The following is a 17500-nucleotide window of genomic DNA, read 5'->3' on the forward strand; positions in this document are numbered from 1 at the left end:
AGCAGCCGCTCCTGGACGCCGTACGCCTTGGCGGCACGCAGGAAGAGCTCGATGTTTCGCCGCTTCTGGCGGAAGTCTGTTCCACTGCTCACTTCCTCCATGTTCACCGAACCCGGCCGAAGGTGGTTCATCAGCCTGCGCACCACACGCAGGGAGCGCTTTTATTGCGAAAGCAGTACTACTCCCAAGAACGGCCCTTCGGGCGGCCACTTGGCACATTTGACCTTTACAATGACCCGTGACGTCATACCATGCCTAGTGACGTCACAGCGTGACGTCATACCAGGAGCGAGAGGCGGGCTACCAACTCGACTCGTCGGGTAACGGTGGCCGCTTGGCACGGGGCGACACTAGACGCGGTACTCCACTAGACGCGCTGCATATGCAGTATAAAACACCAGCTTTCGCAATCTACCAGGCTTAACCAAAGCTAAGCCCCCGCCAACTTTCTGAATAAACCTCGGTATGGGCCTCTAAAACAAAAGACGTCTAATTCAGTTAACAATAGGTCATGGTCAATTGTTTGGTTTGTTAAGGTTTAACGTCCCAAAGCAACTCAGGCTATGAGGGGCGCCTTAGTGGAGGGCTCCGGAAATTTCGACCACCTGGGGTTCTTCAACCTGCAACTGACATCGCACAGTACACGGGCCTCTAGAATTTCGCCTTCATCGAAATTCGTCCGCCGCGGCCGGGATCGAGCCCGCGTCTTTCGGGTCAGCAGCCGAGCGCCGTAACCACTGAGCCACCGCGGCGGGGCCATGGTCAGTTGTGTCGAATGCCTTTTGAAGATCGATGAGTAGATAGCAAGTACAATTTACTATTATCAATCTTCTTAGAAATTACGTCATTAAATTTTTCTAAGAAATCGGCTGTACTTAAACCGCTTCGGAAGCCAGACTGTGCAGGATTTTTTCTTTTTCTTTTAATAAAATCAGCACAGAAGGAGGTCCCATAATACATGACTGTCAGGGGACCTCCAACGAAACCCGTCGTTGTCGTCGTTGAGTGCAAAAGTGGTCAGGAAATATCCCACATGACGTCACCGTGGTAACAAAGAAAATTAAAATCTCTTCCGAAGGACTTTCAGACTGCGAGGCCAGCACGCGGCCTCCCTCCCCCCTTCCCCCCCCCCCCCCCCCCAAAAAAAAAAACGTTGCTTCATGGCGAACAATGGTGAACGTATAGCGTATGCCTTGCCTTACGACTGTATGCTAATGAGTAAGTATGTCATTAGGAGGGGAGAGAAAAACATTTATAAATAAATAAAAAAAACAGGAAAACCGCTTTTGCATTCAAAGCACGTAAGTAGTCATAAGTGCACCCTTCGCAATTTTTCGACATCGAAGCCACATCGTAAACTGTAGGATTTATCGTCCAGAGGCGACACATATGGGTTATCATGGCCGTGGAAGTGGAGGGCTCCGGATTATTTTAGGCTACCTGGGGTTCATTAACACGCGTTAATTCTCGCCGACTCTCGGCGGCAGCGTTTCGTGAAGTGCTGAGACCATGCGTTCCCCGTGTTCTCTTCTATAGCGACTGTGTATACTCATACGATTAAGGTTTGGTTGGTTTATGGGGTTTAACGTCCCAAAGCGACTAAGGCTATGAGAGGCGCCGTAGTGGAGGGCTCCGGAAATTTCGACCACCTGGGGTTCTTTAACGTGCACTGACATCGCACAGTACACGGGCCTCTAGAATTTCTCCTCCAAAGAAATTCAACCGCCGCGGCCGGGATCGAACCCGCGTCTTTCGGGTCAGCAGCCGAGCACCATAACCACTGAGCCACCGCGGCTGCTCATACGATTAAAGTAAATCGTATTGTGCTTACAGCATTTACTTCATGCTCGCATTCCAGAAGTAGAAAACTGCGTTATCACAAGGAGGACGGTCGTTCCATGCTTATCCTGCAGCCAAAACGAGCAAATCATACATCTTTCCTTATACAGGCAACGCCTCACGATTTTGTGTATATTTGTGTTTGTACTTTCTTGGGTTTGATGCCTCAGTCATGCGTTGCTAACTTTCTCGGATGCCGTGTTTTGACTTGCCATGAAATAGCCTTTTTTTCTGAATGGCGTTGAACCTTTTCAGTTTTACAGGCTTCGGTTTTCAAACTGAAGTGTGTCAATCTGCATGTGTTTTGAAATGTGTATGTGTTTAAAAGTGAACGTGTTTTGTCTGAAGTGTTTTGATGTGAAGGGTGCGATTTGGATGTGCCAACTGATAGTGTGAAAAGCGAACAGGAAATGCTGTCATTTTTTAAACTTGCGTCAGCATGCTGTTTAACTTGCAAACTATCAATGTGCAAATTAAACAGCATGCTGTATACAGTATACAAATTAAGAACTGCTGGCCGAGCTGTACACAAGCTGGTCAGTCTTCGTCAAGCCGCATATAAGGGGCTTTAACCCGTCGCCCCCTTTTCTCTTCGCGCCTCGTTAGGTTGAAGTACTGTGTTGTATGACAACGGCCAAGTGTAAATGAATGACGGAACACAACGGCGCTGCAATTGGAGGCTGGCTTTATATGAGCCAGGCACTAGAGACTGATTTAGTCAGGAATCATGAAAACAAGAGCCACACTTCGTGCGTGCCACGCCTCGTGTCGCGTCTCGTGTCGCGTTTCGTGTCGCGTTTCCTGCCGCGTCTCGTGCCGCGTCTCGTGCCGCGTCTCGTGCTCCATACTGTGTGCCACGTCTCGTGCCACGGCTCATGCTCCATACTGTGTGCCATGTCTCTTGCCATATGTCTCTTGCCATATGTCTCTTGCCATATGTCTCTTGCCATATGTCTCTTGCCATATGTCTCTTGCCATATGTCTCTTGCCATATGTCTCGTTCGCCATGCTTTGTGCCATGCTTTGTGCCATGCCGTGTGCCATGCCGTGTGCCATGCCGTGTGCCATGCCGTGTGCCATAACCTGTGCCATAACCTGTGCCATAACCTGTGCCATGACCTGTGCCATGCTTTGTGCAGTTAATGCTGCCATGCTTCTCTTATAACTCTGTTTAACTGGCGATGTGGTCTGAACAGAGTGGGAGCGTTTTCCCTGTGACGCCCTTACATGCCCTGCATGCGGAGTGAAATTGCTGTCCTTTTCACCTGCGTGGCACTAAAATTCCAAGTGATATACGAACAAGCTGTGGCTTACTTGCACAGGGCCACTCCGTCCTTGAGGAACTGGTCGTAGTCGAGACAGCTGACCATCTCGAGGCAGTTCCAGATCCACATCAGGATCTGGCTCTCCTTGGTGTTGTCGCGCTGCGCAGTGGGTGCATGGGCATCAGGAGGGGCGGCCAGTACTACACTGGACGCAGGTAAGTCGGCACGTTTCCCCTGACAGACGAAATGGGACCAATCTCTCCATCCAAGATTTTAATTGAAATGGAGGAGGCATACCTTAGTTTAGTCTGATAGAGTTTGCAATATGCTCAAGAAATAAATAAGGCTGTCAGCAACTTTAACGGCGTATACAGGTGGCGCTACTGGCAATCCAATATGGCTGTCCGTGAGTTGACCGTGCAGCCGCGGCCCCCCGCGGCAGTGTCGGTCTGTGTGTGTTGGCTTTGTTCTGGATTCTCGCGTTCACAATGCTTGCGCAGCTCATTTAGCGATACGCTATGCCTCAAATTGTAGGAAGCGAGTTGCTAATTCGCATTTTTGTGGAATGCGAAGAGATGGTGAAGACTAAGGTGGAAGCGCGGCTGACTATAAAGTGCAAGAGTTTTGGCATTCAGGCATCAGATAAGCGCGTCAAGTACCATCTGTACACGCTTATTATGGTAGGAATTCTGTTTTGTATGTTCCTGCCTTTTTAGGCACTGATGTAGAGTTGAGTTGAGTTGTTGTATGCTACCGGTGGAATTAGCCTTGCTTTTTCTGCCGGCAATTGCTACACCGTAGCGTCAATTATATGTGAATAATGTATTAAAGCCGGTCATATCTGCCCCGCTATGCGCACAGTCACTTATAATAGAACATAGTCCACTCCCGCAGTCACCACTATGCACACATTCGCTCACAGCACAACATTATCCACTCCAGAAGTCACCATCTATACACACATTCAGTCACAGTAGAACATAGTCCATTGCAGTGCCACCATCTATGCACACATTCACTCACAGAATAACAGACCACTCCAGAAGACACCATCTACGCACACGTTAAATCACAGTAGACCATAGACTGTTCCTGCTGTCACCATTTAGTCAAAATAAGTGTCCTGCAGGAATGTTAAAAGAAAGCGTGAAGCCTCCCTTCTGCATGTCTGGTTCCCACTCGGGTAGACAACGTCCTGAACTGTACTGTGAAAGGCTCATGTCCTCTTGAAGGAAGCGGACATCACGTATACCTTTCCGCGTTGTACTCTGGGCAGTACATAATATAATGTTCTATATCCCCGCGCACGCCGCATATAGAAAATAGCGGAGACGATGCCATGTCCGTCTTAAGCATCCAGGCAGGAGTACGAGCAGAGCCCATTCGAATTCGATGTAGTAGGGTGGCCTGGGATCTTCTCAGACCCTTGGTCACACATGGCTTGTGGGGTGCACTCCACAGGGTACTGAAATGATCGAGCACCTTTTTTCTGAAGAGACGTTTTGCACCTGGAGGGACTTTTTTTATGAATTTCTTGACAGAGCTTTATGGGAGAGACTGTCTGCCACCTCATTGCCTCTGACTCTAGAGGGCACCAATTGGAAACAGAGTAAAGCCTCTGCTGTGCAGATTCTCTACCAAGCGTAGAGAGCTTACATACAAGGTGTCAGTAGGGAACCCGCGCTCTAACCTCTGAAGGGGAGATTTAGAATCTGTTAGGATGACAACAGGTTGAGCCGGACAAGACCCTAACTTCCGTAAAGCCGCCTCAATAGCAACACTTTCGGCCCTTGTGGAGGATACGACAGCAGTAATGCGTACAGACCACTTACAGGTCAAAGAAGGAATGTACAGTCCGTGACGCACTTGCATATTACCTGTTGTGGAACATACCCAGAACTGGAAAAGCGCATTCTTTCAATGGGATATTGTTTATGAACGCAAGTATTTCGCATATCGTAAGATTGCACCACAATAAATATATCCACAGATCCCTCCGCGGCATTTTTGTAGTTTTGTCAAAAATATATCCTATTGGTTTTCTATGTGAGTCTTACCTACTTGGCATGAACGCAGGACAAACTTCCCGAAATATGTTCATAACAGCATTTTGCGATATTCCACATTTCCCTCACAATTAAAAGTAATGTCTCAGAAAGCTGGATCTGGTAAGAAATGACATCCGCAGATTATAAGCAAAACCAATTTCAGTGGGCAGTCCCAATAGTTGTGCCTTACTAGGGCAGCTTGCTATTTGGCCAGCACTCTTTCTGAGGTTCAAAGCCAGCCACATATTCTATTGAAGGTACACCCGGCGTGAAAATTGCGAAGGGCGGCGGTCTTGGAACAAACTTTGCTCCTTACTTCGTGGCATTGGTGAAAGCTATCAGGTGGCTCTCTGAAACTTCGAGCCATTTCCGTCATTCCAGGTGGAAACGCTAATAATTGCCACCAGTGGCCTAGGAGTCATTTTGCTACAATGTAATAATACATGCCAAGTTGCGCATCAGACTTCGCAATGGGCAAATATCACGAAACAGGATTTACTTGCAACACACTGCTGGCGCGTGCTTTAAAACCGCAATAGTTGTGTTCATGAGCTTATGCAAAATTTTTACCCTGCACGACGACAGATAATGCGCCTCAGGCAGTACTAACCACTGAAAACATTTCGCTGCAATATTCCTAGTTGAGAGGAATTAGTCACATAAAATTCGCATAAAAGCCGAAGTGTTCCGCGACCTGACTGTACATAACATACGCATTCCGATTCCATGACTGCTGCTCGAGTGTAGCAAAATTACCTCCAATTCCGCGCGGCAAGCAAAAACTTGTTTGTTCGGTTTCTCATGTTCTTTTTTAGCTAGGGTGCAGACATATCTGTAACCACCCGTTACAAAAGAAACCATCACCATCACCACCGCTTCCCCCATGAGTGAGCTAATCACTCCCCCCCACCCCTGCCTTTCCAGCACTGTGCCGACGCGTGACAGTCGGCGACAAAGAGACAGAGGAGGAAACAGGTTTTCCATGATAGCCATTGTCCTGCATTGCACTCAACAAGACGCTGAAACACTACCTGTGTACCTGCCCAGCCTTTACGTCCTATCGCATGAAATTAGTTATCGAGCTTCGACAAGTTTGAGGAGTTTAGCTTCGATTACTCGGCCTACCAGCCGGGCCAACCTTCGGCTGCCTCCTCACCTCCCTTTCGTAACACCATCCTTTCCATGTATGTCTCCACCACCCCACTTCTTTCTAACCCCTTCCCGCCTTTCTTTTGTAGGTGCTGAGCTACCAGACTTCCTGTTTCACCGCCTGTTGTATCGGCCGCTGTGTCATTGTGCGGGCTACACACTGCGCAAGCGTGAAGTTTTCTTTCTACCTCACCATGTCCCCCCTTTCCATTCCCTCTCTCCCCTGGAATACTATATAATCACTCTCTGTTGCAATAAACGTGGGTTTCTGCCTGTCTCGTTCCCAGGCGTGTACGCTCGTTCCGTTCCTGCCGTGGCCTATCGGCGGCGGCTATGTTGCAGTGGTGACGAGTCGAAACGACACCCACGCTGTCAAGGCAGACCCAGACACTCCGGCCCTGAAGACAGCACTGCCAGCGACTTCCATGGCCTTCCAGATGCTCCCGAGCTTCGACGAAAGCACAGATAAGTGGAAGCCGTACTTGATCAAAGTGGAGGCGTATTTCGAAGCAAGTGGCATCGCTGAGTCAAGTAAGAAGAGAACACTTCTTGTGGCTGCACTGAGCACGCAGACTATTCAAATCCTTGCCGGAAGGGTGGCTCCTCAGGCGCCGAACTCTGAGTTATGACGAAGCTATCAAAGCCTTGAATGAATACTATGACCCAAAACGGAACGAAATTTCGGAGAGCTACAAATTCTTCAGTCGTTGCCAACTGGAGGGAGAATCTATTCAGGCTTTCCTCGTCGAGATCCGCCGCATCGGAGACAACTGCAACTTCGGCAGTTGCCTTGACAGGATGATCCGAGATAGGATTGTCTGCGGTGTACGCTCAGGTGCAGTACGGAAACAACTTCTGGCAAAGAAAGAGTTAAAACTAGACGAAGCCGCGAAGCGAACAGGTGCTGCTGGGCCAAATCGCGCTGTTATCCCTGTGTTCAACGTGGACACCCCGCAAAAATGTGTCCCAATCACCGTGACAAGCATTGCAACTCCGGGCGGCTGCACCTGGGCCTCATGGCCAAACATTAACAGTGCAAAAAACCACATCGGAAGATTGCTATTAAAATGCTCATATCAGGACTTTGCTGTCGGCGCGAACGAAGTGTCTCGAGCCGCCAATTCGCCGCACATTCAATTGGGGCGGTGTAGAACTGGCAATGGAAGTAGACACAGGATCACCAGTATGCGTCATAGCGCGACAGGTTTTCGATAAGCATTGCAAACACTGGCCAAAATTGAAGCCTGCACATCTGAAACTTCCGTGCTACGCTGGAAGGCTGCCTGTGTTTGGCGAGCTTCAGCTATAGTTGTTGCGCACCAAGGTGTGTCAGTTGAATGCACCCTCATAGTACTATACTGCACCGGATTAAGCCTGTGCGGGCGAGACCTGTTAACCCTGCTGGATAGAGCTGGAGTTCCGGTACTGCAAGTCAGTAAAGGTGAAGTGCCAGTGGCGGGAGAAGCCATCAGCCACATCAATGCGCATGCCTTACGGAATAACTACGAGGATGTCTTCTCGGAGGAATTGGGCCTGATGAAGGGACCCCCAGCCAGCTTGGAGCTGAGGGACGGTTCGGTTAGCAAGTTTTGCAAGGCAAGGCCGCTTCCGTACGCGCTCCGCGACAAAGTTGCAAAAGAGTTAGATCGGCTAGTGTCGCTATGCATAATATCGCTCATAAAATATTCGGACTGGGCGACCCCCATAGTACCAGTGCTTAAAAAAGATGGCACAGTGCGGATTTGCGGAGATTTTAAAGCCACCTTGAATCAGGCTTGTGTACTTGAACAGCATCCCCTTCATGTAATTGAAGACATGTTCGCGTCGTTAAGCGGTGGTGAAGTTTTTAGTACACTCGATCTGAAAGACGCCTACAACCAGGTGCCACTAGACGAAGCTTCACGCAAGCTGTACGTGATTAATACGCACCAAGGGCTCTTCTGTTACAACAGGCTGCCGTTCGGCATTTCCTCTTCTCCCGCTATATTTCAAGGGAAGATGGACACCATTCTAGAGGGCTTGCCTGCAGTTCAGGCATACTTAGATGACGTGCTTGTGTCTGAAAAGGCGGAAGACAACGGAGCTCGGCTGAAAACTGTTGCAGCGATTTCGAGACCACGGCGTAAAGCTGCGACACGACAAATGCAATTTCAGCCAGCCATAGGTTACTTACCTGGGACACTGTATCGATCGTCTCAGTCTTCACCCGACGGAAAAGAACGTGTAAGCTATCATGAAAGTACCAAGCTCTCGTAACGTGACCGAGCTGCGTTCGTTCGTCGGAATGGCAACATTTTATTCAAGGTTTCTGCCGAACATGTCAACCGTGTTGTCCCAGTTACTTGAAAACAATGCGCGATGGCAGTGGAACCACCCCCAGGAAACTGCGTTCGTCAAGGCCAAACAGTCTCAAGGATGCCGAAGTGCTTGCCCATTTTGACCCGTTAAAGGAACTGAAGCTAGAGTGCGACGCTTCGCTACACGGCATTGGCGCAGTACTGTTTCACACAGTAGGCAGCGTCTACAGACCGATAGGATTCCGTTCAAGGACTCTTACTAAAGCCAAGCGGAATTACTCGCAACTGGAGCGTGAGGCGCTGACACTAGTTTTTGGGGTCACGAGATTCCGATACTATCTGTTGGGCCGTAAATTCACCTTGGTTACAAACCACCAGCCTCTCCTCGGATTGCTAAGGCCCGACCGCCCGACACTCCTTATGGCTGCAGCCCCACTTTCTCTATCTGCAATATTCGTGGCCTGGAGCCTCGAGGAGAGCGGATGTTCCTTTCGACTTCTCTCGCAAAGTACTCGCGCCCGCCGATGTTACCGCCGTGCTTAAGCCCCCGCCGCGCCCGCCTGCACCTCGTGCCTGCCCTTTAGATGAGCCCGAGGAGCCTCGCGCGCGCCCAGCGCCGTCCGGCGCCCTCCCGCCCCTAGGGCTTCTCCGCCAGCCGTCGGTCGCTTAGGCGGCCGCGCTCCTACTTCAAGTAGGCCTCCCTACTCGTCGGCCGTTTCGGCGGCCGCGTAGCCGACACCCATCGGGACGCCGTCGTCAGCTGCAGCGGCGGCGGCCCCTGTTTCCTGGATACCCCCAGCAGCCGGCACAGCGGACACCGATGGCGGCGGCCTGCCCGCCTCATCAAGGACTGCCGTGCTCCACCCGGGTGCGAGAGCGGCCTACCTGCTGCCCTCTGCCCTCCCCACGTGCACTGGTGTGCGCGGGGCCTCATCGCGCCGCTAATCATGGCGGTCACTAGCAACTTCACCCATCCTGCTGCCCCCATGGTGCAGCCTCCAGCGTACTACCCAGGATAGTGCTCCTGCTAAAGCCCGCAGGCCCTCGTGGTGCTAACTTCCAGCTGCCACTGCTGTGTCTACAGCCCCCACGCGCCGGCAGAAATGCCGGTATTCAGCGTCCCCCGCCGCGCCGCTACCTCGGAGCGGTTACCTGCGGTCTTCACCTGCTGTCACGAGGATTAACCCACGTGACAGCTCCGGCTTCCAAGCAGTCCTTCCCTCCCCTTACCCCTCCCATCTCCCACTTCCCTTCCCCCTGGTCCCCATGAGTGATGCCGAGAACATCGCCAACATACGTCGGGACCAGTATCCCCCCACCCAAGAATATCCCACAATAATTCAAGTGAAATCAAGTCCTTCCTGCGCCCCTGGCTAGCCTTCCGGCTGGTCGGAGGCCACGCCGCTTGCCCCCAGCAAGCCCCAACGTGCGCGCGCCACTCCCAGCGCGCTGCCGTTCATCCCCCCCATCCCCACCCCGCTCCAAGCAGTGCCCCCATTCAAAGGGTGGCAGAATGCGAGCGTACCCCCCCTTCGTAGCCACAAGTAATAGTAGTAGTATCTGCTTTCCCCGCGTACTTTTCGCTGCTGTTGAGCCTTCAATGAAACTGCAAGTTTGACATTTCTCTAGGTGAGACGCCGGTCGTCACTGAGAAGACATCTGCCCATCTCGCTCTTCCGACGGAGCTCGGTGGCGAGAAATTCCCCAGCGTGCGTACCGTGTACCGTTTTGCCGCTGGCGTTACTGAAGTACCGGGAGACCGCCCACCGCCAGTAAGCAGGCGCTGACTGGTCTCGACTAAAGCCCCTCGATAATTTGAAAGTAGCGTCTTTCTGTGAACTATGCCGCCGTGCCGCGCACCCTCGCCGATCCTCCTCACTCACCTCTCCCATCGGCGCGTTTCTCAACGGTGATTGGCTCCGCGGGCGGTCTCCGAGAAAAGCGCGCGGAAACTTCGCTCTTTTTGTGTTTTCATTTTTCGTCAGCGCCATTTTTTAGCCAGCCGCCGCTGCTACGACCGAGCTCCCTGGCATTGCGCGCTTGCACTTCGCGTTATTCGCGCTCTTTCAGTGCAGCACTATGCCGAGTTGCTGCGCATTTCAGTGCACAAGCCGGCGTGAAAAAGCCTTTGTTCTTTTCGCGATTCCGAGCGGCAAGAAAGACAGCATTAGAAGAAAAAAGCGGCTGCACAACATCGGCCGCAAGAACTTTACCCCTACGAAGACTGCCCACCTCTGCGAGCAACTGTGCATTTCTTCCAAGCGACTGTGTATACTGAAACTGCATGCATGCGCATCACAAAGCCAACAACCTCACTTAATTCACTGATCATTTTGCGTCGTTATGCGTGTTATTGTTGTCACTTCATGGTTCCGCTCAACGTGCTATAATAGCGGCGGCTGATGCATACAGTGTGTGTGCATGTGTTAGCAAGTGTGGAAGCAAAAGTGTTGGTATGCGTGCAGCGGTATCCGCGGTACGGTAAATTTTTCGAACCTCTGGTAATGGTGCACATCGCAGTAATGCGGCGCATGTCCCGAGCGAGATTTAACCTAGATTTTTTTTTATGAACGCAACTTGTCTAACGATCTACGCTTATTTGTTGTTTTGCTGAACCTTTACGCTTCTACCAGGTAAGATTATCAATTCATTTTTGAAACAGCGCAACAAAGACGGGACGTGGAAACTGAGGGGTGAAGACAAACAGGCGCTGACTAACAACTGGGTTTATTGAAAAAAACACACAAATATATAGACAAAGTTAGGAAAGATTAATCATGGAACATGAGAACACCAGAAAAAAAGACCCCCTGTCACACGTGGCGGTCGACTGCAGAAAGTGCAAATGTAAACATGAAAAAGATTACGAAAAAAGAAAATCAGAAGGAGACCCTCTCGCTAAATGTGCATTCCGTTGCAAGAAATGCAAATGTACCCCCGACTCTATGAACACCAACATCGTGTTCCGCCATAGTGATAAGATGACGCGAGAAGTTATTGAAGCTTTTTTTATACGTGAGAAGGGCGCAACGTGCATTAGTTGCCCATCGGTCGCCCTTTCCGAAGGGGAGATTGGGTATCTGGTGTCACATGTGGCATGAGTTGACTATGGTGGCGATTAATCTTTCCTAACTCTGTCTATATATTTGTGTGTTTTTTTCAATAAACCCTGTTGTTAGTCAGCGCCTGTTTGTCTTTACCCCTCAGTTTCCACGTCCCGTCTTTGTTGCGCTGTATCAAAAATGAATACGTACAAACTTGCCCACATTTCTGCTTTACTCAAGATTATCAACGCGACATTCTCGGAAAAGACCTCATATTGCATTCACATAAATAATTCATTTTTTAATCACTTCAGTGCTTTCCATTGTTGCCTGAATGTACTCAAGTATTGTAAATATCCAATGCATGCCATTTTTGTAAATTCATTGCTACAGTTTCTGATCATTTGCCTTAGTTGAGGATGGTCGCGTAGCCTTTTGTTGAATACATCATCCGCTCAAAAACTCTAGGCCTGCATCTGAGCTGTTTCATTTCCCTAAGTATGTTTTTGTTTTCTGTGTTTTGTTTTGAGCACTGCACCCAACGGGTGACAGATGTCCACAGCTGGCTTATTCGTGGTTTTTATGTATATTTTCGGCGTAAAACTACACGACTCATCTGTAATAAACATTGCATCTGAAAAACTGTGTGTCATATTGTGACTGTATTTAACTCAAGACTTATATTAGTCAGGCACTTGCTTTAAGATAGCCTTGACTGTGGCTGACCAAATTGCTAAGACCCTATAACTTTCTCTTGGGTTTATTCACGGTTGTTGCTAGCAGTTTATTTCTTTCCTAACGTAACATCTCTTTAAGCGGATTTAAAAAGGAATAGAATGTGGGCGGAAAATTCCCAAGTGTGCCAAACTTTGGGGGTGGTCTACCTAAAGTTGGAAGCCAACACTGAGTTTCCCATAGTCAAATTAGGTTGGACCCCAATGTTGGTCAGATATGGACGACGTCAAATTTATGGGTTCCAGAGAGACAAATTTTGGGGATAGCCCCCTAATTTTGGAGCTCACCATTGAATTGGTCATATTAAAATTCGGCCTGACACCAATTTTGATGAAATTCAGACAAGGTCAAATTTCGGTGGTTGAGAGGGCCAAATTTTGGGGTGCGGACACTTTCCTTGGATGACTGAAAATCGGTGCGCGGATCTTTGGCTCTCGGCTTCGGCTTGACATCACCTCAAGGTCGCCGACAGCGGGAGCTGAAGTCGTTTCATGCTTAATAGGAAAAAGTTCATATTCGTTTTCAAGCCGCCGCGAAAATTCTCAACTACAAAAACGATTAATCCGTTGCATGTGCACTGCGGGGTGCCAAACTCAGACTGAACCTTAATGAAAAATTTTAGGACGGCCATCGAAGCAAATGCTCCAGCTTGTTCCCAGCAACCATCCCACTTCTGAAACTCCACTCGTGAACAACTTCATACATAAACTGTACTTACGCGATAATTAGTTCGAAGTGAATCTACATTTAACTAAACATTGGTATGCTGAAAATATTCAGGAATGTTCAAATATATTGTAAACATTATGCTTCATATACTATGCCGCGTTGAGACAGACGGTATTGAAAAGTCAAAAAGAATGTGAGATGTATGCAGCAAGAGGTTTTCTTCGTGCCGCAAGCGCTCGTAATTGGCACTTTCATTGCTCGTATGAGACGCTAATTTATGTGGCTCGTGGTAGTCACGCGTGTCGCATGTCTTTCTCGTGTTTGTATTCAATAACACAGCGTGGAAAAAGCGCGAACTTAAGAACGCGCGCATGTGTCAACCAACTGCCCGGACAGCGAGCGAGCGATGGCCAAAAAAGCGTGCCGTGTGGTGCGCGCGACGCTGGCGGGCGAGGATATTCGAGGAGGAAAACGCCGGAGTGGAGGAGAGTGTCGCTACTTTCAAATTATCGAGGGGCTTTAGTCTCGACTAGAGTTACTGTATATGCTACCAAAGGTAGCATATACATGCTTATATGCTACCAAAGGTAGCATATAAGGTAGCATATACAGAACTCTAGTCTCGACGTTTCAGGCGCGCGCGTAGCTGCCGGGTACGTGGCGCCATCCGGCGCCGTCAAGGAGATTTTCGCACGCGCACTGGCGGCGCGCGTGCTCCCGCGGTTACTCCAGTTCCGGTAGCACGCTAGAGGCGTCCACTGTCTCCCGTACCATGGCGCTCATCGATTCTCTGCCGGATGTCCTTTGGGAGGAAATACTCAGCTTGCTTGACGGAGCCTCTCTTCTCGCCTTTGCCCAAGCAGCCCCCAGACTCAAGTACGTAGCACTGCAGGCAAGACTTGTCCGCACGCTAACGTTCAACTGTGACGCGGACGAGATAACACTGGTCGAATTCCCTCGACGTCTACTTTCGCGCCATGTGCAAACACTGCATTTCTCAAGCTGCCTAGCTCTCCCTCAGTGTGCCTTGCTCGACTTTGCGTCTACCTGCAGAAATCTCCGAGAGTTGGACATTGTCGGCTGCGTCGTCGAGCCCATGAAGTTGTTTCGTTTGCTCCTGAACCTGAAAAAACTGAAGAAGGTAGCGTGGACTCTTCACGAAGAGCGCCACTACGATTCGTGGTTGGACAATGCCGTTTTGGAGATGACCGTCTCGTCCGAGTCGCGAGAAATCGACCTGGAAGAGATGTACGTCGAGGTGGTAGCCACACACCAAAACGTTGCTTTGTTCAAACTAATCCTCCACAAATGTGGCAAGCTGCAGCGTCTACACGTTCACGCTGTCCGCAAAGAAGTGGACGGAAATCCGGGTCACATAGCATGCAGGGAGCTGATGCTTGTGCGACCGCGAATGGCAGGGTTTTCGTACACGTGGGAAGTGGTTTTGGCGCCGGCAGCTCTGCGCACTGCCGGGTCCTGGACGTCCTACCCAATTATGCAGAGCTTCGAAGTAATTGATGGCACCCTCTACTACGTCCTGAAGTCGCCAGCAAATTGGAAGTTAGTCTGCTTTTCCCGACTTTTACACAATGACCGTCCGCCTCCAAACATCGAGAATGTCGTCGTGTTCGTAGAAATCGACGCGGAAGGACCCAGCAACCTTCTCCAAGCCGTCTCGAAGCCTGAACTTTGGAAAGACGTCAGGTCAGCCTCGCTTGCTGTTTTCTCAATATTCGGTAAAAACCGAAGACTGAGCGCCAGTTACTCACACATGGAGCCCTTACAGCTATTCTTGGCTACTTGCCTGTCCGGCGTGACCGAGCTGAACCTAATGAACTTTCATTTTGCTTGTGACTCGACCGGCTTGATCGACCTGGGATCAGCGCTGCCCAGCCTGCGGGCGTTGGCGCTCACTCCCTGTGCTGTGAACAATGCCGACTCACTGAAGTTCTTGGTCCGAGGTTGCCGGAATTTGGAAGAGCTGGATGTTCGTCGGGAGCGCGACTTTCCGTGCGAATACTGTCACTCTCCGCTGGACCTCGCCGAGGACTCTTTCGAAGTGCTGGACGGAAGAGACAATCTGAGGAAACTGAGCTTAGACGAAACGGTGCATCTCAAGTCCCTAGCGTTTTTGCGACAGTGCCGCGTCGCTAAACTGCGTGTGAGCCTGGACAGTCTTCCGGTGGAGATGAGATCAACGAACAGCTGCTATCGAACACTCAGCCAAGTCTTGCGCGCGAACGTGAATCTGCGCACGCTGACTATAACTGCTCGTGACATGCCGCTAGGATTGAACGCCTTCGCGGTGGCGCTTTCGGAGGTCGACAGTTTGCGGGAACTGTACGTACTGACAGAGGCCTACACTCCCAACAGCTCGGATGCGTTCTTCGTCGAGCTCATGGAGGACGCGCTTCCTCAGCTGCAGAGGCTGCACGTTCACTATTTGGACGTCACATCGACGCTGGAGACGATCACGTGGCTTCGTCAGCGACATCCCGTCTGGACCGAACTGAACCGGAAGAAGCGGCGCTCGGAAGGAGTCTTCATGCAAAACCGGCCTTGCGTCGGTTGCTGCGAGACCACGCACATCGGCCAGGTGAAGCCACGGAATCGTTGCTGAGGTCGTATCTGTAAGTGGGATGCAAGTCAAGAACGACGCGGCAGAAGCCGCTTAAAGGAGGCCCTCCAGCAAAATGGAATCGACTTATTTTCGTGACTCCGCAGTTAGTGCAGTTAAGCCGTGGTGATTCCCCATTAATCTGCCACCCCCTGCGATTTCACCCTATCAGGTCCAAGGGGATCGGTCAAGGGGGATAATCGGTCAACGCCATTTGCTTTAGGGGCGCCTTTGAGGGGCACTTGCCTCTTCATTCTGAGTTGTATCCCAGTGACTTGTTGTTGTCGCGGCTTACGAACTTTACACGCTGCTAAGGATAAAGTCAGCATTATCTAGTCCTGGAGTGTTCCTCAAGCTCTTCCAGTAAGAAGAATAAAATAATTTTTACTCATGTACGCAGAATCTGTGTGTGTGTTTGTTGTGTGCGTGTGTGTGTGTGTGTTGAGCACTATATTTAATGCGCCGTGATTATTGCGCGCAACACACTGCATTTGGTCTAGTTCGTCTGCTTCTCCACTTCTTTGCGGACAGCGTGAACGTGTAGACGCTGCAGCTTGCCACACTTGTGGAGGATTAGTTTCAACAAAGCAACGTTTTGGTGTGTGGCTACCACCTCGACGTACATCTCTTCCATGTCACAGTGGTGCGCAGCGTTTTCTTTAAAGGGTCAGACTACTGAATTTTATCGACCATATTTTCTTTGCGACAACCGATAGCTCTTTACTCAAATTACCGTTTAGCTGGCTGTGGTGCCAAGGAGTGCGGTAGAACATTTTAAAATAAAATTTATTAATGTGGAAACACATCTGTATGAGATGGTAGTCTCATCTGGCAACCGTCTGGATTTCCGCCGCGCGGCGACAAACATGGCGGCGCCCGTCGAAGCCGGACCTCTCGCTTCGGACTGAATTCTTGTTGTGGCTGCCTTTTTCAGTGCGTTCACTGGCCATAAATGGGGCGCCTGTCTTTCGTTTCGTCTCATCTCGCCTATAAGAAAACATATAAGAGATAAATTTGCTTTATTTTAATATTTAGAGTGACGATTCTGCCGCTCCTAGGCTTAAAGGGATACTGAGGTGGTTTTCGAATCAGCTAATTTTTTAGGGTTTTGAAGTAGTGCCATTGGTGATCACGTCTGTGAAATTATTTTTTCGATTTTATCCAAAACAGTGGCGCAATCACCAATTAAAAACGCGATGTTTAAATCTCCCGCGCCCCGCGCGACCGTAGGAAAGGAGAACAGCGGAGAGGGAAACCTCGTCCATGGCAGCCAACGTGACGTCACGTTGAGGAGCCGGGGATACTTCGGCGCACCCGAGAGAGCTTTCAGCGCGCGTTGTTTCTCGTGCTGCATGCGTTGTTCCTCGTACTGCGTGCGTTGTGACGTACAGAGCGTGTCAGCCGACCTTGAGAATCAGATTCAACACGAGGTACTACTCTGCTTTCGTGTGCACGAACAACTACGCCCGCGACTGTGTCGTCTTCCACTGTTTTCCGCAAGATCATACGCTCGCAGCGTAAGCGCTCGCTGCTTTGACGAAGAATTCAAGCTGGCCAAAGCAGGCGTACTCTGCTGGAAGCACTTTCGTTAGACCGGCTACATGCAGAGCTTGTCCCTAATGTGATCTCTGGAGATTTCGGTCGCGGCTGAACCATGACGCAGTTCCTTTCATTTCCTCGCGCATGAGAGGCGTGTCACCATTTCGAAGAAGCGCCTCTTCTAAAAGCAGAAACATGCTCACTAGAAACATGCCCCTGCAGAAACCTAATAGAGGATCAAGCATGTGTTGCTCTTCTCAGCTTAGGTGCGGCCAGACCACCTGAGGCGTGCTCAGCA

The 17500-nt window shown here is 50.2% G+C and overlaps 1 protein-coding gene across 1 annotated transcript in view; it reads right to left on the minus strand.

The window, feature by feature from the left end:
- LOC149358169 (myophilin-like) overlaps window positions 1-17500 on the minus strand; it is a 47798-nt gene that overhangs the window by 7044 nt on the left and 23254 nt on the right. The window contains exons 2-3 of the mRNA XM_089585091.1: window positions 3154-3263; window positions 1-135 (exon numbers count right to left, since the gene is read on the minus strand). The exon at window positions 1-135 is cut by the window's left edge and continues 76 nt beyond it. Of these exons, the coding sequence (XP_089441217.1) occupies window positions 1-135; window positions 3154-3263 (245 nt within the window). The remainder of the gene's footprint in view (window positions 136-3153; window positions 3264-17500) is intronic.

Source organism: Amblyomma mixtum, chromosome 3, assembly GCF_055824585.1.
Source record: "Amblyomma mixtum isolate Tamu chromosome 3, ASM5582458v1, whole genome shotgun sequence".
NCBI classification, from domain to species: Eukaryota; Metazoa; Arthropoda; class Arachnida; order Ixodida; family Ixodidae; genus Amblyomma; species Amblyomma mixtum.